Source organism: Dasypus novemcinctus, chromosome 21 (assembly GCF_030445035.2).
Source record: "Dasypus novemcinctus isolate mDasNov1 chromosome 21, mDasNov1.1.hap2, whole genome shotgun sequence".
NCBI classification, from domain to species: Eukaryota; Metazoa; Chordata; class Mammalia; order Cingulata; family Dasypodidae; genus Dasypus; species Dasypus novemcinctus.
Window position 1 is genome coordinate 18,919,508 of NC_080693.1, and position 26,984 is coordinate 18,946,491.

Here is a 26,984-nt window from a genome sequence, read left to right on the forward strand (position 1 = left end):
TGCTTAGAACATTACGTGGCACATAGTATGAAATGGGTGTTAGCTATGATTATTGTTTCTATGAACACTTTTCCCTACCTCTTCCCTCCCCCGCACATACTCCTTCATCCCCAGTATGACTGCTGTTGGACTCTTACTACTCTGGCCTCATATATGCCTGTGGGCAGAGGGGACAGATGCACAAAAAAAGTCATACTCATTAGTTTCAAGGAGTTAAGAGTTCTGTAGGGAAGAGATACGAATGAATAATTATAATTGAATACTACAAGTGCCTATTAACCATAGTTAGAAAGCGAGACATTGGAAGTATGGTCACACGGAAGAAGAGAGAGCACTGAGTTTTTCGAGAAAGGAGAACTATGATGAACAGGTTGAAGTTATAAGGAGGCAGACTCTGGCTCATTAGGAGGAAGACAGTTCTAATTATCAAGGCTGCCCACTTGTGGAGTTGGCTGCCTCAGAAGTCAGGGGCAACCTCAGGAATCAGAAGACCATTTGGCCAGGGATACTGGAAAAAATAAAGAGATTCAGGATTTAAAGTCACTAAATTCTAGAACAATTTACTGATAGTCACACTGGATGTAAAGTATCCTTTAAAGTCTTATTTCTGCATGTGCCACAACACAGGCATTACAGTACAGTATAGATGTAGTCAACAGACAAGATGGAGGTGAGGCAAGTCAGGCGACTGGACCGGGGTCAAGAACTCTCTACTTGTCCAGTCGGTACAGTTGCAAATAGAAAAGCCAGAATCCAAACTCAGGTCTTTTGATATAAAAGTATTTTTTATCATATTTCATTTACAGTGAAAGACTGTAGACATAAGTGAGCTATAAATAGAGAGACCATATAACTTCTAGTCTAAACCGGGACATGCATGAGTAAAAGGAGCATTGTTAACAATAATGCCAGGAATACAAGCATAAATCAGGATGAATGGTCACCCTAGCCATCAAGAGAAGCTATCAACACGAGAACAAATGTGAGCAAGAGAGGTGACTGAAGCAGAAGCTGTAGACAGGATCTTGGGTAAAGAAGAGCTCAGAGTGAAACTCAAAGCAGAAATTATTAAAGCAGTGGTTCTCAATCAGGGGAGATTTTGGTCCCGAGAGACGTCTGGCAATGTCTAAGACATTTTTCATCATCACAACTGGGGGTGCTACCGGCATCTGGTGAGGAGAGGCGAGGGATGCTGTTAAACACCCTACGGCACGGAGGACAGGCGCCTGCAGCAGGTAGCAGCCTGTGTCAGAAGTACCGAGGCTGAGAAACCCTGTATTAAAAATCAAAACATGTGACTGCATAAAAATATGAAGCATTTTCACTATGAAAAACATCAAAAATGAATTAAAAGACAAAAAACTGTAGAGAATGTTTGCACCTTACATGACAAGGAGTTAATATTCCAATCTATATACAACAAGACAGGCAAAACTCACTGGCAAACGATTATCAAAAGATGAAATACAAACAGCTGATAAGTATTAAAAATAAACCAAACACAACTGTGCCTCATAAGTAACCAAAACAATTTGAATTAAAAAGTCAAATCTAATGTTACCTTTAAGCCCAGCAAAGATTCTCTAGTATCAGTGTTGGTAATGGGTACTTTCACTACTGTTAAACTGAAGTATTTAAGTTGATTGAAAACAAACAAAAGATCTTCTGGCAAGAAATTTAGCTGGACTTGAAAAATACATGTCTTATTCTATTTTGAAAAACATACGCTATTAGAAATCTATCTAAAGAAATTAAGTAAGGACATGTAAAGATTTAGCTGCAAAAATTTCGGCTCAGAAAAGATTGTAGGCAAAATGTTCAATAAGGAGAAACTGATGAAATAAATCATGATATGGACATATACAACTCTTAAAAATCATGCTATAGGAAATATTTATTGACATGGAAGGACATTCATGAAATAGGATCATATGAAAAAATATAAATAGGAATTGTATATGTTGCATGAGTTTCTGTGAGAAATTAATACATATGAAGGTGTGTGTGTATGGAAAAAGCCTACAATAATATAAATCAAAATGTCAACAAGTAGATAAATATGGGAGATGGAATATAAGTACCATGAGGCCAGGGAGTTTTATCTGCTTTCTGCTCTATATCCAACACATAGAAAGTACCTGGCACAAAAGAAAAGTAAAATAAAATTTTGTTATTGTTTTTTTGCTTATCTGTATTTTCTCAATGTTTTGCAATAAAAACATTAAGTAACAAGTTTTTTTTAATGTTTTTTAAAAGAATTCAATGGCAAAGTAAATAAAATGTTTAACAAATGAAAATGAAAATAACGCCACCTATCTCACAGTTGTAGAGTTTAAATGATAACTTATGCAAATAAAGTCTGTAAAACCTAAAGCACTGTATGAATGTAAAAAAATGAATTATTTTGTTAAGACCTTACACTCCAAAGTTATACCAGTTTCATATGTGCTTTGACTGACAGACTTCACTTCAGCAATTTCACTTCTCTTAATTTATCCTTTAAAAATAATTAGAGGGAAGCACGGTGGCTCAATCAGTTGGGCTCCCATCTACGATATGGGAGGCCCTAGGTTCACATCCCAGGGCCTCCTTGTGAAGGCAAGCTGGCCCGTGTGCCGCAGAAAGCTGATGCAGCAAGATGACACAACAAAGGGAGACAAGCAGACACAGAAAAAATGCTCAGTGAATAAACACAGAGAACAGACAGCAAAAAACAAGCCGCACGGGCGGCGGGGGGATAAACAAAATATAAATCTTTAAAAAATAATAATAACTAGAGATGTGTGCAATGATACTTCAAGAAGCAAAAAGTTGCCAAAATAGAGAATTGATTAAGTTGTGTCACATCCATAAAATGGAATAGAATGTCACCATTAAAATTTATACTGTAGAAATATATTTATTAACATACACTCCTAACCTCTATTAAAAAATGCCATGTATATGTAACACAAGTAAAATAATTCCACTTATCACAGATCATTACAAAAATATCTATGCCAAATACACAAAATAATTGCAAGTATAATTTCTGATAATTCTAACCTTTTTCAATTTCTTAATTCAATCTATTGGAATTTATTCAGCTATTCAATTTTGGTTACATGATTTTCAAGATTTAATCAGTCAAAGCTATCTACAACATTTTATAATCCGGTTACTAAATTTAAACATTTTATAAATTGCTTTTAGCTTTTGAGACTTGAATCTCTGGACTGCCCATGTGCCAGCTGGGCCCTGAGTCTCAGCAGAGAGGCAACTCCTACTCTATGGTTTGTTGGTCTTACCCAGGTCAGCTAACAGGGAGGTGAAGATGGTTAACTACTGCACCAGGGAATCAAGAGTGCCTACAACTGTAAGCAGAGGAACTGCATCCATAATCCATGTGGAATCTAAGGCCCCTCTTGATCTAGAGGCGGAGAGGGCATCACCATCCCAGGGTCCACAGAATGAAGGAATAAAATATGGACAAGAGTGGACTTACTGATATTCTACTACAAAACTATTGCTATCAGTAATAGAAGAAATTTTAGCATTGAGTTGGAAAAAGTGGCCACAGTATTTGCTGAGGGCAGGGAGAGGGAAGGAGAGATGTGACGTGGGGGCATTTTGGGGATTTTGAGTTGTTCTAAATGATGTTTCAGGGTCAGATGCTGGACTTTATATATATGCTGCCATAACCCACTGAGTGTACTGGGGGAGAGTGTGAACTACAGGGTAAACTATTATCTATGTAGTGCAGCAGTGCCCCAAAATGTGTTCACTGAGTGCGATGAGTGTGCCACAATGATGGGGGAGGTTGTTGGGGTGGGAGGAGTGGGGAACCTCTTATGTTTTTTAAGGTAACTTTTTTTTGTGATGTATATATCTTCAAAAAAATACAATTTACAAAAATGATGAGGTGGGGGTGGGAAGTGGGTTATACAGGAACCTCTTACGTTTTTTGTTTTTTTAAATGTTTTTTTTAATATAACGTTCCTTGTGATCTATTAACTTTAATAAAAAATAACACAGAAAGCATACCCACTTTAAAGCCACACTATGGTTTTAAGCGAAACATGTATATTTTATAAAACATGTATGTGATAATTTTTTACATCTTCATGTTAGTGGCGTCTTATACAAATCTCATGCACTAGTCACTACTTCATAAATCAGAAGCTGAATCTCATTTTCTCTCCTTAAAACAAATATTAAGAACTGCTTTCCAAAGCTGTATTTTTTCTATTTTCACAGAGAGATCACAGAAATTGGGTACAGAGAAGAAACACTCAGAAGTAAATTAATAACAGCTTAAAGAAATTATTTAAAAAAATAAAAAAATATACAAAATGTTATTTGAATCCTTTTATAAACATGGATAGAAGGAAAAATTTTTCTCCCACAGAACTCTATTCAAAGCTGAAGAACTTTTAAGTATTCTAACTTCATATAATGCATTTTTTAACTTAAATACCAGCTCGCTTTTAAAAAATAAGAAGCAGTGAGCTCTTCCTTTTTTTAAGGACTATGCCATTAGCATTTGTTATTCAAAAACACAGCTCCACTCTGGTTGCCTACTGCTCTTTGTTCTGCTTACACTAACTGAAAGCACTAATAAAAATGGCCTCAAATTCCTTTATTTTAAATGCATGAGATTGCCTAATAACACTGGAACTAAACTATTTCCGACATGTTATTCAGAATATATTAATATTATAATTCTGGAAGGTGACTGATAGCATAACAACACTGGAATTTTACCATACTGGGAATTACTAAGATCTTTCAAGCATTGAAATTAGAGCCTAAGACAAGGGAAAAAATAGAAATGATGAACACAGAAGATGAAGGAAGTATCCGTTTGCCCTATCAGCACTGCTGAAGGCCGATGTCAGGCATAGCCCTGACGAGGTCTATGGGATGACTGGCATGTGCATGTGTCAGTGCTCCAAAGGAAGGAAAGAAGGAGACTCGTATAAGTGAGATGCAGAATAGGGCTGGGAAAACAACCTCAGAAAATATTAACAGAAAAAGCAGACACTGCAATTTTTGAAGACTAGAAACAATCCCACTGTGAATTCTGTGGCTTTCTTTAGTAGTTTCAAAATTTATGGAACCCAACTTCATCCTATAGGAAACATACTTCCCACATACTACAAAATAAAGAAGCCCTCCAAACTCAGTCCTCTTAAAATTTCTAAAACCTTGGTCTTAAGTTCAGTTTCTGCATATTTCTTCCTGCCAAAATATAAATCATTTCCTTTTTTTCTCCAGATATTTTCTAGTTACAAAGGATGGTTTTTGTTTTTATGACGAATTCTTGAACCACTTTTGGTGGAGGGTGGTGAGAAGTGTATTATCTTTTATAATATTTTGGGATTTCTGAACCATTTAAGGCTTATTACTTCACTCATGCCTTCTTCTCATGAATCCCTACATTTTTACTTTAATTCTTTTCTTTGAATCTATATAACCTAAACAGTAGACAGTAGTTTATATCTTCAGGATAAAAGCAGTTGTTCAATTTAAAGAAAGAGCCTGAAACTAGAATGTGTTCCTGGCTTAATCTCATGACCTAGATCTATAACTAAATTAATAGTTGTTTTTTTTTTCTTTAAAGACTGAAAAATAAGCCAAAATAACTACATAAAATTCATTTTGCTTCAATTGCTTTTTATTCAAATTTTCATTAAAAACATGTCCATGGTAAAACCATGATTTTTCTTGTAGCCAAGAAATATGCAGGAGGAGGCATCAAAAGGAAGGAGCAACTTGGAAGAGATGGCCTGGTGGTTTCTAGAAGGGGATAATACTTTTGGTAAAGTAGCACTATTTGAACCTCACTATAAGACTGCTTTGCCCTTAAAAAAAATAACAAAAAAATAAACCTTATTTGCAATATATTGATCCTTCTCTAAATAGCTGGTAATACACTCTAGAAACATATTGATTTTAGGCATTATCAAATAAAAATTCCCAGATTTTGCAGACTACCAACTTACACATCTACTCAGCCTAGCTGTTTGCCTGCTGGTAACTTGAATTCCTGTTTCAAAACCGTGCCAACTCCTCTTGGGTGTTCTGGTGATGAAAATGACTTTCCTTAAGTTTTAGCCAAGACTTTTGCTATGGTATCTTATGAAAAAGCCACAACATTACAGCAGACCATAATGACCAGGCAGGGGAAAAAATTTTTAGGGAATTATTTTGATGTTTAAAATAACAGGAAAAAGATGTACTTAAAATAATAGGTTAATTAATTTTTGATACATTCTGATTCTTTTTTTTCCTTAAAGATTTTATTTATTTCGCCCCCCCTGTCCCCCATTCCCCCTATTTCTGCTCTCTGTGTCCATTCCCTGTGTGTTCTTCTGTGTCTGCTTGTATTCTCATTAGGTGGCTCTGGGAAAGGATCCTGGGACCTTCCAGAGTGGGAGAGAGGCAGTTACTCTCTTGCGCCATCTTGGCTCCCTGTTCTGCTATGTCTTCTTATTTTCTCTCCTCTGTATCTCTTGTTGCGTCATCTTACTGCACCAGCTCTCTGTGTTGGCCAGCACTCCTGCGCAGGGCAGCTTTCCAGTGCAGGGCGGCATCCCCATGTAGGGGCGGTGCTCCTGCACGGGGGCTGCATTCCTCCACGTGGGCCAGCTTGCTGCATGGCCAGCTTGCCCTCACCAGGAGGCCCTGGGCATCAAACCCTGGACCTCTTATATGGTAGATGGGAGCCCAACTGGTTGAGCCATATCTGTTTCCCACACTCTGATTCTATATATCAAAGAAACTGAGTACTGAGTTATTTTTTTTTAAAGCTGTATATACTTGTTTAAAATATATTCTATTTTGTATAGTGGTGGTTTTAAGATGCAAAGAAAACAAGCCAAGGGAAGAACAGCCTATAATGATGACAAAGTCAGAGGAATGTACCTGCAATGGATAGGGTAAGATATCATTAAGGGTAGAAAGTTATGACAGTTCTAAAATACTTTTTTCACCCCAAGGATTCCTGGTTATTTGAAACAGGTACTCAACTGCATGTTCACATGAACATATTTGAAAACTACACTTTTCATTTTCAAAATAAAAGACAAATTGGTTATGTCTTAGAAGAGATGGCCTGGTGGTTTCTAGAAGGGGATAATACTTTTGGTAAAGTAGTAGCACTATTTGAACCTCACTATAAGACTACTTTGCCCTTAAAAAAAAATAATAACAAAAAAAACCCACCTTATTTGTAATATATTGATCCTTCTCTAAATAGCTGATAATACATTCTAGAAACATACTGATTTTAGGCATTACCAAATTAAAATTCCCACAGGCCTCTACCAGATAAATACATTGTTACAAGTTTAGTGCTTTTTCATCAATATATATGATTTTGGATTTTGGAAGGTTTTTTGTTAAGGAGGTACCAGGGATTGAACCCAAGACCTCATACATGGGAAGCAGGTGCTCAGCCACTGATTACATCTGCTCCCCAATGAGATTTAGTTTTTTTATTTGTTTATTTTAAGAGGAACCAAGGTTCAAGCTTGGAACCTTGTACATGGAAAGCAGGTACTCAACCACTTGGGCTACAGCCACTCCCCAGAAGGCTTTTAAAAATGAGACAATACCGCAACCTAGGAAAAAATGGCAATAGCATAAGCTAACTAAAAGGCAACCTACTGACCTGGTTGATGGAGTTGGCGGCACAGGAGGCAAGGCCTGTTCCGACAAAAGTAAGCAGGAAACAGGTCAAGTCAAAAGGTCCTGGAGCCAATGCAAATCCAGCTGATGTGGTGCTCACGACTAGAGCTGCAACATAGAAAGGGGGCAGGTATATCATTACCAACACGTGGTCCAGACCGTAAAAGCCAAAAAGACAAAGAATAAGTTCTTCTTTCTTGCAAGCCAATCAATTACAATAACACAAACTATAGGTTAGTCATCTTTCATTTAAGAAATTTTTTTTTCTGATTATAAAAATTTTAAGTAGTCATTACAGAAAATGCTAATTTTCCCTTTAACTCCATTATACTTGTGATTAACAAGCAAAAAAAGGTGTAAGAGATTGAACTATATTCCCCACAAAGTTAAGTTCAAGTCTTAAAAAGGTAGGTCTGTGGGTGTGGACTCATTTGTAAACAGGACCTATGAAGACCCTATGTGGATGAGGTCAAATTAAATCTGGGAGGGCTTTAGTCCATATGACTGAAGTCCTTATACACAGAAGAAGTTCAGACAACTGAAGAAGAAAGCAGCAGCCAGAGGAGAGAGTGAGCACCATGTGACTGTGGCAGAACTGCACCTAACAAGCCAAGGAACCCCAAGGCTTACTGGCAAAGCAGCACCACAACACTGAAGGCTCCAGGAGAAAGCATGGCCTTGGTACCTTGACAGTGGACTCCTAAGCCTCCAAACTGTGAGCCAATAAATTCCTATTGTTGAAGTCTGGGTTATTTGTCATAGCAGCAGTGGCAAGTTAAGACAGTGGGTGTTCCAGATTTAATATTGGCATATTCATTCAACTGACTACCTAACTTGGGATCAGTGCTGTGCTAGACATCAGGCATTGTAAGGAAGGAATAAAGATGCATAAAGTTTCATTCCTGCTCTCAGGGCATTTATTTAACAGGGAGATGGCAGACCTACATGAGTAACTACAACATAAGGTAGCAAATAAGAGTCCCAAATCTGTGGCAAGCCCCAGACAATGTAAGTGGGGAGCCGCCCACCAGAGAAGATGGTGCCTGGAGGCCGGAGAGTGATTAGAAGATGACTAGTGGGAGACGGTGATCCTACAGCCACCAAAAGGAAGAAGGGAAGAGGCAAGTGAAGAAGGCAAGGGATGCCATTCAGGCACCCGTGAAGCCTCTCCTTTTCTATGGGCCCTGGTGCATCATTCCTGGTGTGGGATTATGGAAGCTGGGTCAGCAAATGTCTAAGAGTGGTACTGATGCAAGGCTGTAGAACTCCACTAGAAAAGGATGATCCACTGGTGGGCTAATCTGGGAAAGCTTCAAGAAGATGGACCTTCGGGAGGTGGTGTAGGAAAAGGAAATGATGTTGGGCAACATTACAGCTAGAGAGATGATTCTAAGAAAAGACACAGGGACAAGGACTATGTCAAGAGTAAAGTACATGTGATAACATCTACCCAGATTCTCAAACCAAACACGTGTGAAACATTTTTGATTCTCTTCTTTCTCACTCTCCTCTATATCCAATCCATTGCCAAGTAATGTCTGTTCTACCTCCATAATGTATTTCAAATCCATCTCAACTGTCTCCATCTAGTCCAATGGTTCTCAACCAGTGATGATTTGGCCCTGCTGGGGACATTTGGTAACGTCTGGAGATATTTTTGGTTATCACAACTGGAGATGCGGCAAGTGCTACTGTCACCTAGTGGGTAGAGGCTGGGATATTTCTGCTAAACATCCTATGGAGCAAAGGACAGTTCCCAACAACAAAGGACTTTCCATCCAAAATGTCAACAGTGCTACATGTGAGAAACCCAAGCCATTACATTGCCTGGACAACAAGAGCCTCAGTCCTAACTGGTCTCCTTGCTTCTACCTTGTCCCTCTCCAGAGTGATGTTTTTAAAATGTGAGCAGATCAAATCACTCCACTGCTTAAACCTGCAATAAATGTAAAACTCCCCGCCCCCACTACCCATAAGTACCATTTGTATCTCTCTATGGCTCACTCACTGTTCTCTATTATGAGGGTATACTGCTTTTCCAGCATGCCCAGCTTTCCTGCCTCAGGGTCTTGGCACTTCTGTTCCTTCTGAATGGCTGGTTTCTTTGTATCCTTCAGATCTGACCTTAAATAGTACCTCTTAAGAACTTCCCTGATTATTTTATCTAAAGAAGGTCCTCCCCAGTTCCTATTTTGCTCACATCATCCTGTTTTATCTCCATTACAGAAAGTATCACACTCTGGCTCCTGCCTGAAATTAAGCACCATGAAGGCAGCAGCCCCTGTCTGTTTATCTCTCTGTTTTATTTTCTGGGCTATCACAATGCTAGGCTAGAGTGGTACTTACTGGAAGCAGAGTAAGGGTGGTGGTGGCCAGATTGAAGAATAGCAAGCTCAGGAGTTTGTATTTTGTTTGGCAGGCAGTAGAGTACTAAAGGTCTAATTAATTCAAGGAAGTGATATATTACTGGAAGCTTAGCCTGGCAGTAACGTGCACTATGGTTCACAGAGAGGGAGAGTTTTGCAGAGACACAATTTAAGAGGCTACCCAGTCTTGTGCTGTGAATAAGGGTAGTAAATGTGGCAACCAAGGAGATATAGAGATATTTTGGCTGGAGAATTGTTAGTCCTTGGTAACTGTAAGAGGTAGGAAAATAAAACAAACAACAGAAAATCAAAGAAGGAAAGGTAAAGTGTTGTACCTGGGTGCCATGGAGAAGAATGACAACATTGACAGAAATAAGGATCTCAGGGGAAGGGAAAGAGGTGATTGAGCTACCTGGTTTTAGGAAAATGTGCTGCTTTTGAGGAACCATGAGGCATCCAGGTAGAAACACATAGTAAGTAGGTGAAATGTGAAATTAGAGCTCAGGAGAGAGGCTGGGGCTAGACACAAAACTCTGGGAGTCATCTACCTGCCTGGAGACCTTGGTTGTACTTGAGGGAATGGAAGAGTTCCTCATTGGACAGTACAGGTGGTAGACAAGAAGTAAATCAAAGAACTTTGCAGATGGGGAAAAATAATAGTGAAATATATACAGAAAGAATATTTGGAGACAATAATCAGGAGCATGAGGTTTAACAGAGGTCAAATAAACGTGAGGGGCCACAGGATACAGTCCAGGAGGGCACCACTGTTGACACCTAGAGGTAAGTGCTAAGAAACTGGTATGACGTTCTATCTAGTCTTATCTGCAACTTATAGAAATTTTTTATCGTTCTATCATATGAACAAGCTCTTTCCCTTATTTCTGGATGGACACAAGCTTTTTGATATTTCTAGATTTCTTTGGCTGGGTTCAATGGCAATTTGCAAGGTGACCGACCCAAGTACATGTACTGAGACTGCCATGTTAGAACATAAGTCTCTACAAAGTAAGAATTTGGGGCAAGAGGTCCTTCCTTTAACTCAGTGGCTCCCCAAATTTGGTATACATCTGAATCTCCTGGGAGAAGATTTACCTCCAGAAAAGAAGATAGATGTACACGTTTAAGTAGAGAGGAGAAGAGCAAGGTTCAAGAATGAGGATGCAGGTTTGTATGAAAGTTACAAGAAGATTAGCATAAGATTAGGAGTTGAAGGCAAAGAGGAGGCTGATCAGAAGTCACGGAAACACACACGTCCAGGAGGAAAGCAGGCTGGCTCAGGCAGGGAGTGCTTCTAGCTGGAGAGCAGGCACCGTCCCCTCCTCCCATTTCCCTCTGCTTCAGGGGCACAGCTCGCCCTGGTGCAGATACCATATTAGAAATCCAAACACAACTTCACACAAGTCACACAGCAGCAGCAACTGACCACATGGGGCAGAGGCGGCAATCAAAGCTAGAACACTTACTTCAAAGGAAATGTTCTGAAAGAAACATTTAGCTTTCTATTCTGCAATGACTTAGGCGCCACAAGTAGACATGGGGATTCCAGGCTTTGAGAGCAGCAGTTGCAGGTACGTATCAAAGGACATTTTCCTTAGCTGTAACAGGGAAAGGACAGCCTCTTGCACCATGGTCTTCTTGGCCATACATACCTGTACGCATTTAGGGACCATCAAGAAAAGCACTGCTCTCAGAGCAAACCACAAAGCTCTTTTTGTGGTATTCAAATAGCAGCCTTTTTCGAGGCTCTTTCATTCCTTACAGATATCATGCCCAAAGGCACAAGACGTCACAGGCAGGCCCGTGAGCCTTAGAGAGCGAGAGACACCTTGTTTCACACAACTCCACAGCTCCCCAGATGGGACAGGCCATTCTGCAGAGACAGTGCGTCTGTGACAAGCCAGGACAGGGAGCAAAGTCCTTAGCACCCAGGCTATGTCTCAAGAGTACCAAAAGAATTCTACCCCCCAAGAAGAAAGGCTGATGGTATCAATGGAAGAACTGGAAGGGAAAAGAGACCATAGGTTTTTTCCTTCTCAAAACGAAATTACGCAAATTGTTGCCATCCAGAGTGGCAATCAATCAAAATAATTATTGTTTATATTTTAAGGGCCTGAAAACTAAACCAAAGACTACTTATAAACAGCTGCAGTAGTTAGAAGAGCGTATAAAACCTACTATAACTTTCTCAATGTATAATTAGTAAAATCTAGACTCATCAAAATAAAGAACTATACTTTAGATACCTGTAAATATCCAGATCAGCATTTCATATGGTGTTTTATAAAGAAATTGAAAAAATCTATTGCCACCATAGAGGACAGTACCATAATCACTGAACTGTCAAAATAAAAATGAGTGAAAAAGAGTATTTACTTCGCTTAATATTGAAAAAGGTTTACACAAAAAAACTGTTAAGTATTTTTTATTTTTGAGGTACTGGGGGCTGGAGACCCCAGGACCTCCTAAATGGGAAGCCCGCACTCAGTCACTGAGCCAATCAGCTTCCCTCAGTTGGTTTTATCGTTTGTTTTGCTTGTTTTTTGTTATTTTCAGGAGGCACTGGAAACCGAATACAGGACCTCCCATGTGGGAGATGGGCACTCAACTGCTTGAGCCACATCCGCTCCCCAAAACTGTTACGTATTTCAATAACTAAAGTTTTGGTTACTTTAGAGGATGACATATCTTTTATTTACCCTGGAGCTTAACTTGATGATGAGTACAGCACATTTTTGACTAATGCACCTACTGAGAAGTTGAGAAGAGACAGATTGGGGCTTGCTAAAAACAGACAAAATCAAAAGAGCAATACTTTAGTAAAACATAACAATGAATCCACAAAATGGATATACTGCCTAATTTAAAAATGCACTAATTATAAATGCTAAGGCATAAATATGATAGGGACTCTCATTATTATTATAAAAGAGGAAATTTGAATTTCTGTAACAAATTTTTCGTGAAGATCAAAAGCTAACAAAGAATGTATTTATACTTACTTCATCAAAGCAATTAATTTAAAGAAAGAGAAGGGCAAAGAGAACTGATAAATTGTACAAGTAAAATTGACCAAACCAATATTCTCATACAACACTGCCACAACTGTAATTAAACTTTTCATTGATTTCCTAGAATTCATTACACGGAATCCTTTCGCAACACCAGAATCTCATTAAAAGTGAATGTAATATATTCTTTCATTAATAACACTTGAAATTATATTTTATTTGGTAATCTCATATTCTGTCCCTTCACAAATAAACATAAAATCAATGCTGCCGACGAAGCATGACTCATGTAATAGAGGCCCAGAGGCACTGCACCGCAGTCCCACCAAGGCTCCTGGGACTCCAGGAAGAGCGATTTCCACCCCAATGGAATGGACCCTCCCCCATTCCTGGAGAGTGACCGGCCAGAGAACCCCAAGCTTCCCTTTAAAAGAGATTCAGTAGCAGCCTTCACTAAAGACATCCTGTCTTCTTGGCCCAACCTTAGCAAAAGCAGCTCCATCCATCTCTTTTGAATCGTAAGGCCTGACCTAAGACTCCTAGGTCCTGTCATTGGCAGGTTTCACCAAACAGGCTCTCTTCTCTGCCTACTTTCTCCGGGGACTAGTTCTTACTTAGGTTCTCTATAACTTAAGAAACAAAACAAACAAAAAAACACCAAAAAAAAACTAAAAAAAGTTTATTTTTCAAACAACCACGCATAAGAAAAAGAACTTTGTTTTTTTCCAGAACCATTTGAAAAAATGTTGCCAACCCCTCACCCCCAAAAATGTTGGTGTGAATTTCCTCCAAAGACATCCTTCTACATAATCATAATGCAACATGCAACCATGAAATCCAGAAATAAAGAGGGATACATTACTACTATTTAATTGATAGACTTCATTCAAGTTCAGCTACATGTCCCAATAATGTCCGTAAAAGCAAAAGAATTTAGTTTGGAATCAAGGTAGCATTTAGTTGTCATGTCTCTTTAGTCTCCTTCAGTGGGGATCAGTACCTCAGTCTTGCCTTGACCTTTTGAAGATTGTCACACAAGGTCATACAATACACATCTTTGGCAGGACTGTCACAGAAGTGATGCATATTCTTCTCACTGAATCCTATCGGGTGGCACACGGCTCCAGTTTGACCCATTCCTGATGCTGTTCTTTTGGTCACTTGGTTAAGGCGGTGTCTGCCAGCCTTCCCCGCTGTGAAGTTATTCTTGTTATTAACCAATATTTTATAGGTAGCTATTTTGAAACCATTTTGACAAGATTCCATTATTTTTTGAGCTCTTGATTGCTTTTTAGCGCAATGAGCTGTTCCCGGCTTATTTGCCCCAGTCCTGGAATCAGCCACTTCCCCAAGGAGCCTTGGTTTCTTTTACTGTATTTAGAAACCAGGTCTGGGCACTGGGTGAGCTCACTGCACTGGGTGGTTGCTGATCCCAGATCCTCTCTGTGGATGCATGCTTCTTATCTGCATTTATTTCAATATTTTTCTCTATACACTGGAAACCAATACCTACAAATTCCAAATTTATATCACAGGTTTCTCTCTTCCCATATCTGTTGCTTCCTTCTTCAATGAAGAGAAATCTAGCTCCCGTTTTCTTAATGCATTATTCATTTGCTCTGTTCCGTGAATGTAACCAAGCTTCCATTTCTTCTGCAATCCCCTCCAACTCACCAAACTTTGCCCTCTTCACCCCACTCAGACTCTGGGCCCCTCTTTACCTTGCTCACACTCTGACTCTCCATTCTGGCCATCTCCAAGCACAGGCACCTGCGTCATCCCTCTTGGGCCCTGACTCCCCATGCCAGGCTGCCCCCACCCCTACTATGTGGACACTCTCTCACCCTGCTGACACCCACTCCAGGGGAAGCCCTCCTCACCCTCCTCAGGCTCTAACTCTCCATGTGGGCTGCCCATACCCCCACCTAGCTCCCACATCTTCCCCACCAGGCTGGGGCTCTGACCTCCCTTGCCAGGGCTTGTCTCTTAATCAGGTTTTAGGTGAGTCACCATTCTATGTTCTGCACTCATAACCCAAGTCCAAATCAATCCCTCTGAAGAGGTTCTGTCCCCATTTGTAGGTATCTGCCAGTTCAACTGATGCCACTTTTTCAGGTAATAAGTTAACTATCAAACTTCAAACATCTACAAATGCACTGACTGGTACTGAGGAAGAAAGTGCAGATTATTAGAGAATATATTGGATATAAAATTTAGAACCACATTTCAAAGGGCCTTGATATCTGGGCTATAAAATCTGGACGTCACTCTGTATGGAATCAGAAACATAAAGGAAATTATTGAGTGATGTACTATATGGGATGCAGAATTCTAAGATGGCCCCCAAGATTCCTGGCACCTGGTATGCACATACTTTCTTCCAGTTATTAAATCAAATGCAGATCAATATAGTGTAAAGGGATTTTGCAGACATAACTGACGTCCCAAATCAGCTGCCCTTACAATAAGGAGATATTCCAGGTGGACCTGACCTACTCACATGGGCCCTTTAAAAGCGAGCCAAGGTAGTCAGAGACATAGGCCCAGACTGGCCTGAAAGGAGGCACATATCCTTGCTGGGAAAGGCTTAGGAGAGCCATGTAGCAAAGCACTATGGGCAGCCCCAGGTGCTAAGAATCCCCCCACTGAGAGCTAGAGGGAGTCCAGGGGCCTCAGTCCTAGAGCCACAAGGAAATGAATCCTGCCAACAACCAGTAAGCCTGAAGACTACGAGCCCCAGACGAGAACCACAGTCCTGGCCGAAACACTGACTACAACCCGGTGAGACACTGAACAGAGAATCCAGCCATTGTACCCAGACTTCTGATCTTCATAAGCAGAGATATGTTTTAAGCCACTCACTTTATGGTAATTTGTTAGGAAGCAAGAGAAAACTAATACACACTGCAATGAGGGTGGCATTTAAGAAAGATCAGTCCATGGGCAACACAGAGAACTGACTGGAGTGGCAGAAAATCTACCCAAGGAACCACTTAAAGGTCATTGTCATGTGGTAAATGGGAAGTGTAAACAGAGGATCAACAGTATAAAAAGAGATTTAGATAGATTTTTTGAAGTCAGTAACATGGAGCTTTGCTATTAAATAACTATAAGAGGCCAAAGTATAGGAGCTAAACATAATTCAGTAACTCAAAAAATAATAAAGTTAAAAGGTCAAAGAAACTTTGGGTCAACTAGTCTAAACTTCCTCCTGATGTAAGAATCCCTTCAACTTTTCAGATGAATGCTTTCTCTGAATCTGGCGAAAGGAAGTTATTTTCCTTGGGCAACCCCTTCTGCTAGAGAATAGCTCTCGCTATTAAGGTAAGTCAAAATCCATTTCCTTGTGTACTTATCTAGCAATGTGATAATCTCTGTCTTCTGGAGCAACAGTTTCTTCACACGAGCCCTTATACCATGCAAATACAACTATCACCACAGTCTCTGCTTCTCCAAGTTAAATATCCCTAGTAACCATTCTTGCCTTCCAGATTTCTGACTACTCTGAGCAATGCCTCCTAGAAACATACTGGTTTGTCACTGTATCAAAAGCACTCACACAGGGCCTAGAAAATAAGCCCTAAGTAAGTGGCATTAGCGGTAATTATCGAAATATGAATCCTAGAACTCTAGATGAAATATCTCTCTGGCCACTATGCTTTGACTTTATATCTCAAAGCAGTAACTAAAGGAAATTAGAGAAACAACAAAAGAGTATAAATACAAAAACGTTCTTCTATGAACTAGAACAAATGCACATCACCATTACAAAGTGGTAAGAATATAGTGATGCATGGGAAAAATACAATTAATGTAACTTATGGACTATAGTTAACAGCAATATTGTAACATTCTTGTATCAGTGTCAAAGAAGGTACTACATCAACGCTAAGGGTCAGTAATAGGGGGTTATGGGATTTTTTAAAATTTCAGATTAAGGAAAACGTTCAAAGGTGTACTAGGCCAATGACTGCACAATTCTGTGATGAAAGTGAGAGCCACTGAGTGTGCACTTTGGATAGAATGTACAAGGCATGGGACTGAATAACACAGCGAATCCTGTGGTGGAAAAGGGACTGTGATTAGCAAAACAAATATGAAAGTGTTCTCTCATGAACTATATAACAAATGTATAATGCTAATACATAGTGTTAATAATAGGGGGTATATGGAAAAAATATACCAAGTGTACCCTATGAACCATAGTTAGTGGTAATAGTCTGATCATATTTTTTCGTAGTCTGTAACAAATGTTTCACAACAATGCAAGGTATTAGTGGAGGGGTGATGTAGGGGAATTCTGTACATTGTGCTTGATTGTTTTGTAAGCTCACAACTTCTCTAATAATAACAATTAAAAAAATGCTTCATACCAAGGTTCATATGCCTCTATTTTACCAAAGTTCTCTCTCTGTCTTTTCTAGGGGAGTGATCACATAGCAGCAGTTCTACAGCAGTCCTTTCAATATTGTAGACTAAAAACGATAATGACAAAAACAAAACTAATATTGGTAAGGCACTTTACAATTCCAAAGGGCTTTTTATATTTATTTATAAATATATAAATTTATAGCAAAAACACTGTACTTCAAAGAACAGTGTAGATATCTCAGGGGTACTGGAAGAAAAGTATGAGAACTTCCACCTCTATTTGATATTTTAAATTCCCTCTTTTAAATAAATGCACATTTTGGTGTGTATTTTACACATTAGTATAAAAGTATATGAATTTTATATACAAAATAATTATAATATATATTCATACATAATAGCATAAATATTATAAATATGTGCACTTAAATTTTTTTTTCTGATGAAGTATATGACAAACAAACTTTAGAGAATCTGCTCTAAAATAAGCCCTACCAACGCAAGCAATGGTAGTATTAACCTCTGATTTTATGGATGGAGAACAATTTGCAAATTGTGGTAATGACAGAGAGCTCAGTCTGGGATCAAGAGAGCCCTATGACGTGGAATTGTCCTGGATAGTGCTTCACGGACAATTATGGGACACTGTAGATCCCCCCAGGGCCCACTGGATGGAACGTGAGAGAGTCTGGGCTATGATGTGGACCATTGACTATGGGGTGCAGTGATGCTCAGAGATGAACTTACCAGGTGCAATGGATGTATCACGATGATGGGAGAGAGTGTTGCTGTGGGGGGAGTGGGGGGCGGGGGCAGTGGGGTTGAATGGGACCTCATATATTTTTTTAATGTAATTAAAAAATAATAATAATAAATAAATATTAAAAAAAAAAAAAAGAGAGCCCTATGGTCCACGTATAGCTCTCTACTTTTCAGAGCAGTCTTTAACAAGTACTCCAAAGATTCATTTTCAGAAGAAAATTAAACTAAATGAAGGGATGATACACACAAGCACACATGGACATACACAATCACTTAGTTGTTTACAAAATCACAAGGCAGGCCAGTCAAGCTTTAATAATACTATATCCGTGTCATACAGTACCTGGGACCGTTTCTCACACCACAGGTGGTAAACGGAACTGTAATGAGTTCCTGAGGAAAGAACCCAATATTGGGGGTGGGAAGGAGGTCCATCCTGAGACTTCTGCAACAGAGGGGGCTTTAGCTGTCACCCATAAACTGAGGCTTTGCAAGATTCAGAAGGCAAGAGCTAGCCAGGCTCCCTAGTTCTGACCTCACAGGAGGCTTTCAAGGGCAGCAACAAACTATTTGAACGAACCTGCCTTTTCCAAAATGCTAGAGATTTTCTTAGAGAGGTGGTCGCATCAAGATTTGTTTAAAAATGACATACTTTGAGAACCATTCACTTAACCTTAATCTGAGGTTAAGTAAAAATAGATGCACATTATTTCCTTTCTATGATCATCAGTTCAAAATAACTATAGGCAACCAGCAAGATGGCGGTGGAGTAAGGATCTCCTAGAGTGAGCTCCTGTTACAGAGCAGTTAGCAAACACCCAGAGCTCTCTGAGCTAGCTGAAGCACCTGTTTGGAGGCTCCAGGAGGCCAGAAGAACATTCTGCCATGTCCACGGGGGAGTGGAAGGAGGAGACTGCCTGTCTGCAGAGAAGACTCGTAAGTAGAGGCCCCAGAGGCCAGTGCCCACCCTCCACTGGAAGCATGAGCTGCCTCGGGAGCTGTTCCGTGGATGGAATTGAAAGCTCTACTTCCCCAAAATGGGGGAGGAAGAGACAGCTGGGCACCAATTTCAGCTATGATGAGAAAATTCAGTGGGCTACAGTATAATCCTAAAAACAGCTAAAGCCTGAGATTATCCAAGTCAGAAAGAGGCTGGGAGTTGCCATCTTAACTCTGCGCCTAGCACGAGGGAAAGCGGGGTGGACTGAAAATCCCAGTGCTGGTGGAGACCGGCTTCTTCCCATCCAGATCATATTGCAGTTCTAGCCTAGGCCCCAGGGCCACCTCCAGCAGGGAGGAAGCTACGGGGACCTATGTCAGCCTCTCCAGGATATTACGGGCCAAGCCACAGAGACCGGTCACTATCCTACTCTGGTGGCATGAGCCGCCTCAGGAGCTGTTCTGTGATGGGAATTGGAAGGTCCATTTCCCAGAACCAGGGGAGGAGGAGACAGTGGGCACCTGATTTTGGCTCCTGACTAGACTTGTCTGGCTAAGAGATAACCCCGGGAACAGGGGTGTGTGAACCAGCCCGTCAGAAAGAAGCCAGTAGCCATCATTTTGACTCTGCCCCCAACCTGAGGGGAAGCCGGGCTGACTGAAACTCTCAGTGTGGGCAGGAACCAGTTTCTTTCACACAGATCAGCCCGCAGCCCACCTAGGCTTCAGTCCCACCTCTGGTGGGGAGGAGGCTGAGGAGCCCTGCACCAGCCTATACAGGTAACTGCAGGTAACTTTGGCTGCCATAGACTGAAAATTAGAAGTCTACCAGGGCAACTGCAGTCATCTTAGGACCCGCACTGCATAGATTGCTGCCCACACCTGCAGCTCCATCCCTGCCCCAGGCAGGTAAGAAAGGGATGTGAAGCTTCATCAGTCTCTCTGGGCAACTACAGTCTAGGCCTGCACGTGATTATTCCACACAGCTGTGACTCTGTTCCTACCCCTGGCAAAGAAGAAAGTTGGAAGAAGTTTCATTGGTCCCTGGTGAAATGAAGGCAGCTTGAGCCTCCACAGCTTACAGCACCAACTACATGCCTGGCTCCTACTGCGCAACCAGCAAGGGAGAAACGATAGGAAGCCCTAAACTAGAAAGAAAAACTGCACCCAGAAAAAATACTCTAGTAAGTCAGATGAGAAGACACCAACAAAAAATTACAATCCACACCTAGAAACAGGAAGCTATGGCCCAGTTAAAGGAACAAGGTAAGCCTCCAGATGATATAAAAGAGTTGAGTCAACTAATTATATATACATATATATATATATTTTTTAAGATTTATTTTTTATTTCTCTCCCCTTCCCTGCCCTCCCCAGTTGTCTGCTCTCTGTGTCCATTCCCCGTGTGTTCCTCTGTGTCCACTTGTATTCTTGTCAGCAGCACCCAGAATCTGTCTCTTTGTTGCGTCATCTTGCTGCACCAGCTCTCTGTGTGAGTGTGGTGCCATTCCTGGGCAGGCTGTACTTTTTTCGCACTGCATGGTTCTCCTCATGGGGCACACTCCTTGCACATGGGGCTCACCTATGTGGAGAACACCCCTGCGTGGCTGGGCACCCCTTGCATGCATCAGCACTGTGCATGGGCCAGCTCATCACATGGGTCAGGAGGCCCTGGGTTTGAACCTTGGACTTCCCATGTGGTAGGCAGACGCCCTATCCGTTGGGCCAAATCCACTTCCCAAGACAATTAATTATAGATGTTCAAACAAATCTCCTTAATAAATTCAATGAGATGGCTAAAGAGATTAAGGATACTAAGACGACACTGGATGAGCACAAAGAAGAATTTAAAAGCATACATAGAAAAATAGCAGATCTTATGGAAATGAAAGGTGCAATCAATGAAATTAAAAAAACATTGGAATCATATAATAGCAGATTTGAGGAGGCAGAAGAAAGGATTGGTGAGCTTGAAGAAACGGCCTCTGAAAGTGAACATACAAAAGAACAGATAAAGAAAAGAATGGGAAAAATTGAACAAAGTCTCAGGGAACTAAATGGCAGCAGAAGCATATGTGTCATAGGTGTCCCAGAGAGAGAAGAAAAGGGAAAAGGGGCAGAAGGAATATTTAAAGAAATAATGGTAGAAAATTTCTCAATCCTTTTGAAGGACATAGATATCCATGTCCAAGAAACACAACGTACTCCAATCTGAAAAAATCCAAATAGACCAACTCCAAGACACATACTCATCAGAATGTCAAAGGTCAAAGACAAAGAGAGAATTCCGAGAGCAGCAAGAAAAAAGCAATGCATAACATATAAGGGATATCCAATAAGATTAAGTGCTGATTTCTCACCAGAAACCATGGAGGCAAGAAGAGAGTGGTCTGATATATTTAAGATACTACAAGAGAAAAACTTCCAGTCAAGAATCTTATATCCAGCAACACTGTCTTTCAAAAATGAGGGTGAAATTAGAATATTCATGGATAAACAGAAACTGAGAGAATTTCTAAGCAAGAGACCAGAATTTCAGAAAATACTAAAGGCTGTGCTAGAGCCTGAAAAGAAAAGACAAGAAAGAGAGGCCTGGAAGAGAGTCTAGAAATGAAGATTATATCAATGAAAGTAACTAAAAGTGTCAAAAGAGTGGTGAAAATAAAATATGACAGCTAAAACTCAAATAGTCAGGAATAAACTTAACCAATGATGTAAAGCACTTATACTCAGAAAACTGCAACTCAATGTTAAATAAAAAAACTCTAACTCCCTAAATGATTGGAAGACTAAATATAATTAAGATGTCAATTTTGCTCAGATATATTATACAGATATAATGTAATCCCGATAAAAATAACAACAGCATTAAAGAAAAACTTGAAAACATGATCATTAAATTTATTTGGAAGGGTAAGAAGTCCTGAATAGCCAGAAACATCATAGAAAGGAAAAGCGAACCCTCATCTCCAGACTTTAAATCATAATACCTACCTACAGTGGTAAAAACTACATGGTACTGGCCTAAAGACAGACACAATAGACCGATGGAACCAAATTGATGGTTCAGAAACAGACCCTCACAGGTATGGTCAAGTGGTTTTTGACTAGCCTGTCAAACTCACACAGCCTGGACAGAACAATCCATTCAACAAATGATGCTGAAAAAATTGGGACATCCATAGCTGAAAGAAGGAAAGAGGATCCTGATCTCACACCTTTTCCAAAAATTAACTCAAAATGGATCAAAAAACTAAAAATAAAAGCAAGAACCATAAAACTTCTAGAAGAAATTTTTGGAAAATACCTTTGAGACCTGGTGGTAGGTGGTAGATTCTTAAAGGAGATAAGAGAAGGACTGAGTGGACTACTGATGTTTAATGTATGTAGAAGTTTTAATTAGCTTTAATGTAAAAGTGTGGAAATGTATAGAGTGGATGGTAACACACAGTGAGTAACAGCTAGTTTATAAATGGGGATGTGACTGAAAATGGTAGTCTAGTTATGTAAATGCCAATTGACAGAATGCTTGAGAATAATCTAGGAACTGAATGGCACAGTAAACCAAGAGGTGGATGAGAACTGTGGTTGATGGTACAGATGCAAGAGTGTCCTTTGTTAGCTAGAACAAATGTATATCACTGCTGCAGGGTGATGGGAATGTGGAGAAGCATGGGAAAAATACAGCTGGAGTGACCTATGGACTGTGGTTAGTAATAATATAATATTCTTGCATCTATGCAAAAGATGTACTGTGTTGATAATGAGGCAGTATGGAAAATGTGAGCCAAAGGTACACTATGGACATGGTAGCAATCAGATGATATTATCTGTAGCAAATAACACACCACATTGTGGTGTGTTGATGGAGGGGTGTTGTTTGGGAATTCTGCACATGTGCATGATTGTTTATAAGTTTACAACTTCTGTCATAAAAAATATATATTTAAAAAAATAATAATAGGGTGGGTTGGGGGAAAAACATACCAAATGTAAGATAAGGACTATGATAAGTAGTAAGTTTTTGACAGTGTTCTTTCATAATTTGTAACAAACGTCTCATGACAATGCAAGGTGTTGGTGGAGGGTTGATGTATGGGACCCCTGTATGATGTTAGCATGTTTGCTTTGTAAGTTCACAACTTTTACTATACACTTGTTTATGTATGTTCATATATAAATGATATAAAGATAATGACAATCGGGTTGGTTAGGGGAAAACTACTTTGTTCAGTAGTAATTTTTTTTTTTTTAAGATTTATTTCTCTCCCCTTCCCCCCACCCCACCCCAGTTGTCTGTTCTCTGTGTCTATTTCCTGCGTTTTCTTTGTCCGCTTCTGTTGTTGTCAGTGGCATGGGAATCTGTTTCTTTTTGTTGCGTCATCTTGTTGTGTCAGCTCTCCATGTGTGTGGCACCATTCCCGGGCAGGCTGCACTTTCTTTCGCGCTGGGTGGCTCTCCTTACAGGGTGCACTCCTTGCGCGTGGGGTTCCCCTATGCGGGGGACACCCCTGCGTGGCAGGGCACTCCTTGCGCGCATCAGCACTGCGCATGGGCCAGCTCCACACGGGTCAAGGAGGCCCGGGGTTTGAACCACGAACCTCCCATGTGGTAGACGGAAGCCCTAACCACTGGGCCAAGTTCGAGGCCAGGAGTAATTTTTTGACACTGCTCTTTAATCATTAGTTTAAAAAGTTTAAAAACAATGCAAGTTATATTGGTGGTAGGGTGAGATGTCATATATGTTTGTTTGATGTTATATATATTTGTTTTGTAAGTTCGTAACTATTATTCACTTACTGTTTATGTATGTTTATGTATGAGTGATATATTTAAATAAATTTTTTTAAAAAACTATAAGGTTATATTTGGAAAATGGTCGTTTAAGTCCTGCATTCTTTTTATCTTTGTTTCTTAATGCCTCACTCTATATTTTAGCACTGGTCCCAAAAGAATTAAGTAAAAAACAAAACTCCAATAAATCAATTTGGGTAATTATCAATTCTGATAAAAAGAGTTGGTAAAAAATATTAAAACCACTGGCTAAATGAGATTTTGAGATTCTCTATAGATTTCAAATTATCCTTGTGATCTATTATGTCTCATTATGGTAATAGCAGATACTAGGCAATATTGTAATACAAATCCCAAAGACCTGAGATACATTCTCTTTTTATGTACAAAGTTGACAGAGTAGCCAGTTAACAAATTTGTATGTACTTTTGTTTACATGTGTGTCTAAGCAATGGGATAAGTTTCTGTAATAATTTCATTTCTATTTTCATCAATAGATTTCAAAGTTCAAAATTCTAAAACTTAATTTACAGGTAGGAGTTAAGTCTTTTCTGATTTTCAAATGAGAATGCATTTTTTAATAAAGATCCTTATTTATGATTTCCACAGTTCTCTTCATTTCTCTTAACACCTTAAGAATCAAATGGTTGAATTTTCTAATTCAAGAGAGTTTTTTAGGCTTTACAGCTTGGCCTCATTTTGTGAACTCCTATCACAGTCCTCTTACATATATCAAAGACGGTGGTAATTCTCCTGTTTATTGTTAAGTTCAGAGGAAAAGTCAATTGACGAGAGACAAGGTGTTTTTTTCCTCAAACACATTAAAGGATATAAATCAGGGGTAACTGATTAAAAACCATACCTACTTCTGGTTAAAAGATAAGACTTTCATAGAGATTTTGAAATAACACAGCTGCAAAACTTATCAGGGCTTCTTGCTTTCCTCTTTTTCTTTATATGTATTTTTTCCATATATTTAATGACCAAAGCTGGTTCAAAAGTCCTATGACCACATTAAAACTCATAACTTCAAATTTACTGAGCAACACTACTACGAAAATAAAACATTTAAGATCAGCCACCAAGGCAATTCACCAGAACACATTTGGTTTGCATTTATAGCTAGCATTTGGAAAAGGGAAATGAAAGACCTAATAGGTCCAGTTAAACACATAAATAAAAGCTGTTTGTATCTAAGTTAATTACATGATACTCAGTGAGATCCTAAGATTGTTCTTTCAATGGCATTTTTTCCTTGTCCTATCTAAGCTTTCTACTTTGTTGTCCGATTTTTTTTTTCTTTTCAATAAAGAAACATTCCTTTTCAATATATTTAATACCCAAAAGTTTACCACCTTTTTAATTAACTAAAAAACTTTTCCATAAAACTTGATATGTCTATCAGACTTTAAGAAGTGGAAACAGTTCTTCTAAAAAATGAGTGTGGCAGGAGGAATCCTGAGTTGAGCAGTTTTCATTAAAACAACAAAGCTTTATTTCAGTTTCATTTCAAAATTATAATGATCATTTTCAGAGAGCAGATGTATTACTCTTCAAGGTAAACATTTAAAATAATAAAGAGTTAGGATTATGCCTTCATTTCAAGTATCTAGAACATTTGATTATTTTACACAACACAGGTAATAGGTCAGGTAAGATGGACTCACTTGTTCTTTATATCTGAACCTAAATGCATACATATATTAACATATTATTAATTTACTTTTCACTGGGAATTTATATTATTCAATAATAATTAAATAGTTGTGCAACAATGTTAGCCATGTCATTATTCTAGGCATTTGAGAGAACTCTTTAGCAAGAAGAATTTTTTAGAAACTTTTTTAGATTACCAATAACTAGAAAAAATCCCCATAATGATATTGTTCCTTTCAGTGAAACTGACAATCAATAATCCTTTGATAATCTTAACATCTGATTCATTGGTAACATTTAAATTCATTACTTACCTGAAAAAATATATATCCCTTAGCTAGAAACTTGATCATTTAGAAGAAAACAAAGAAAAGTCTATGAGGATCACTCTAAGTTTCGAAAGGCACATTTTTTCACGATTTCAGTGAATTTTGAGAGAAGCACAGTGAGGCCATCTTCAATCCTCCACAATTATGCTAAGTGCAAAATAAGGAAGCAGATTAAAAATCTTGGAACACAGGGATGGCCGGTGAAAGAGACAATGTACAGAACAGGCAGAGGAACTACAAAATCATTATGGGGATTTTTTCTAGTTATTGGTAATCTAAAAAAGTTTCTAAAAAATTCTTCTTGCTAGACAGTTCTCTCAAATGCCTAAAATAATGACATGGCTAACATTGTTGCATAACTATTTAATTATTATTGACAGTTTCACGTTTTCTTCTAGGGAAGGAGTGGTACTGCATAATGAGACAGCCCTGCGGGGACTATGAAGACATAGAGAAGGTGGCTACTGACGGGATTGAATGGGCTGGTTTGGAAAGGTTTGGGCTTTTAAAATGATAATTGCAAGAATTATGCCATATTTTCCAACCTCCATTGCAGGAGATCGCACAGTCCTGACCAATGAGATGTAAGTCCTATCAGACCTTTCCTTCCCAAAGAAAAAGGCAAAGTCTTCTAAGGCAGTTTCTGTCTTTCCACATTGTCCCCTTCCTCTTTCAGCCTGGAACACAATATGTTGAAAGGAGTATGGCTGCCTTCTTGTGACCTTAAGAACAAAAACCACAAGCTAATGATGACAGAGAAAAAAGGAGGAGTCAGATCTGCTGACAACATCCTTGAGCCCTCGCTCTACAGTTCTAACTTCAGGCTCCTTGATACATGAGAAAAATAAACCTTTCAGAGTTACATTTTTTCAAGTTTTAACTATGTGTACTGAGTCCATTCTCAACTCATAATTTTTTTTCTCTCTTCTTTAAAGTTGTCAATATATTTAGAGAGTGATAATCACCCTCAAAAACAAATTTATCTTTACATTTTCCTAGCATCTACCACAGCATCTGACACTTAAAATCAGTTCAATAAACATCAAATTGAATTTGAAACCATTAAATCCCATCTTAACAACTGA

The 26,984-nt window shown here is 39.2% G+C and overlaps 1 protein-coding gene and 1 long non-coding RNA gene across 3 annotated transcripts in view; one reads left to right on the forward strand and one right to left on the reverse strand.

Moving 5' to 3' along the window:
* COX10 (cytochrome c oxidase assembly factor heme A:farnesyltransferase COX10) overlaps positions 1-26,984 on the reverse strand; it is a 146,224-nt gene that overhangs the window by 101,156 nt on the left and 18,084 nt on the right. The window contains exon 4 of the mRNA XM_004469025.4: positions 7,655-7,779. Within this exon, the coding sequence (XP_004469082.1) occupies positions 7,655-7,779 (125 nt within the window). The remainder of the gene's footprint in view (positions 1-7,654; positions 7,780-26,984) is intronic.
* Positions 10,352-26,752, forward strand: LOC105747150 (uncharacterized). Of its 2 annotated transcripts, XR_009182316.1 has the most exons (6): positions 10,352-10,820; positions 16,289-16,372; positions 17,473-17,559; positions 26,298-26,356; positions 26,456-26,483; positions 26,576-26,752. It is a non-coding gene; the product is annotated as an uncharacterized lncRNA (long non-coding RNA). The 2 variants fall into 2 exon arrangements; XR_001119272.3 differs by having other exon boundaries at positions 26,298-26,752.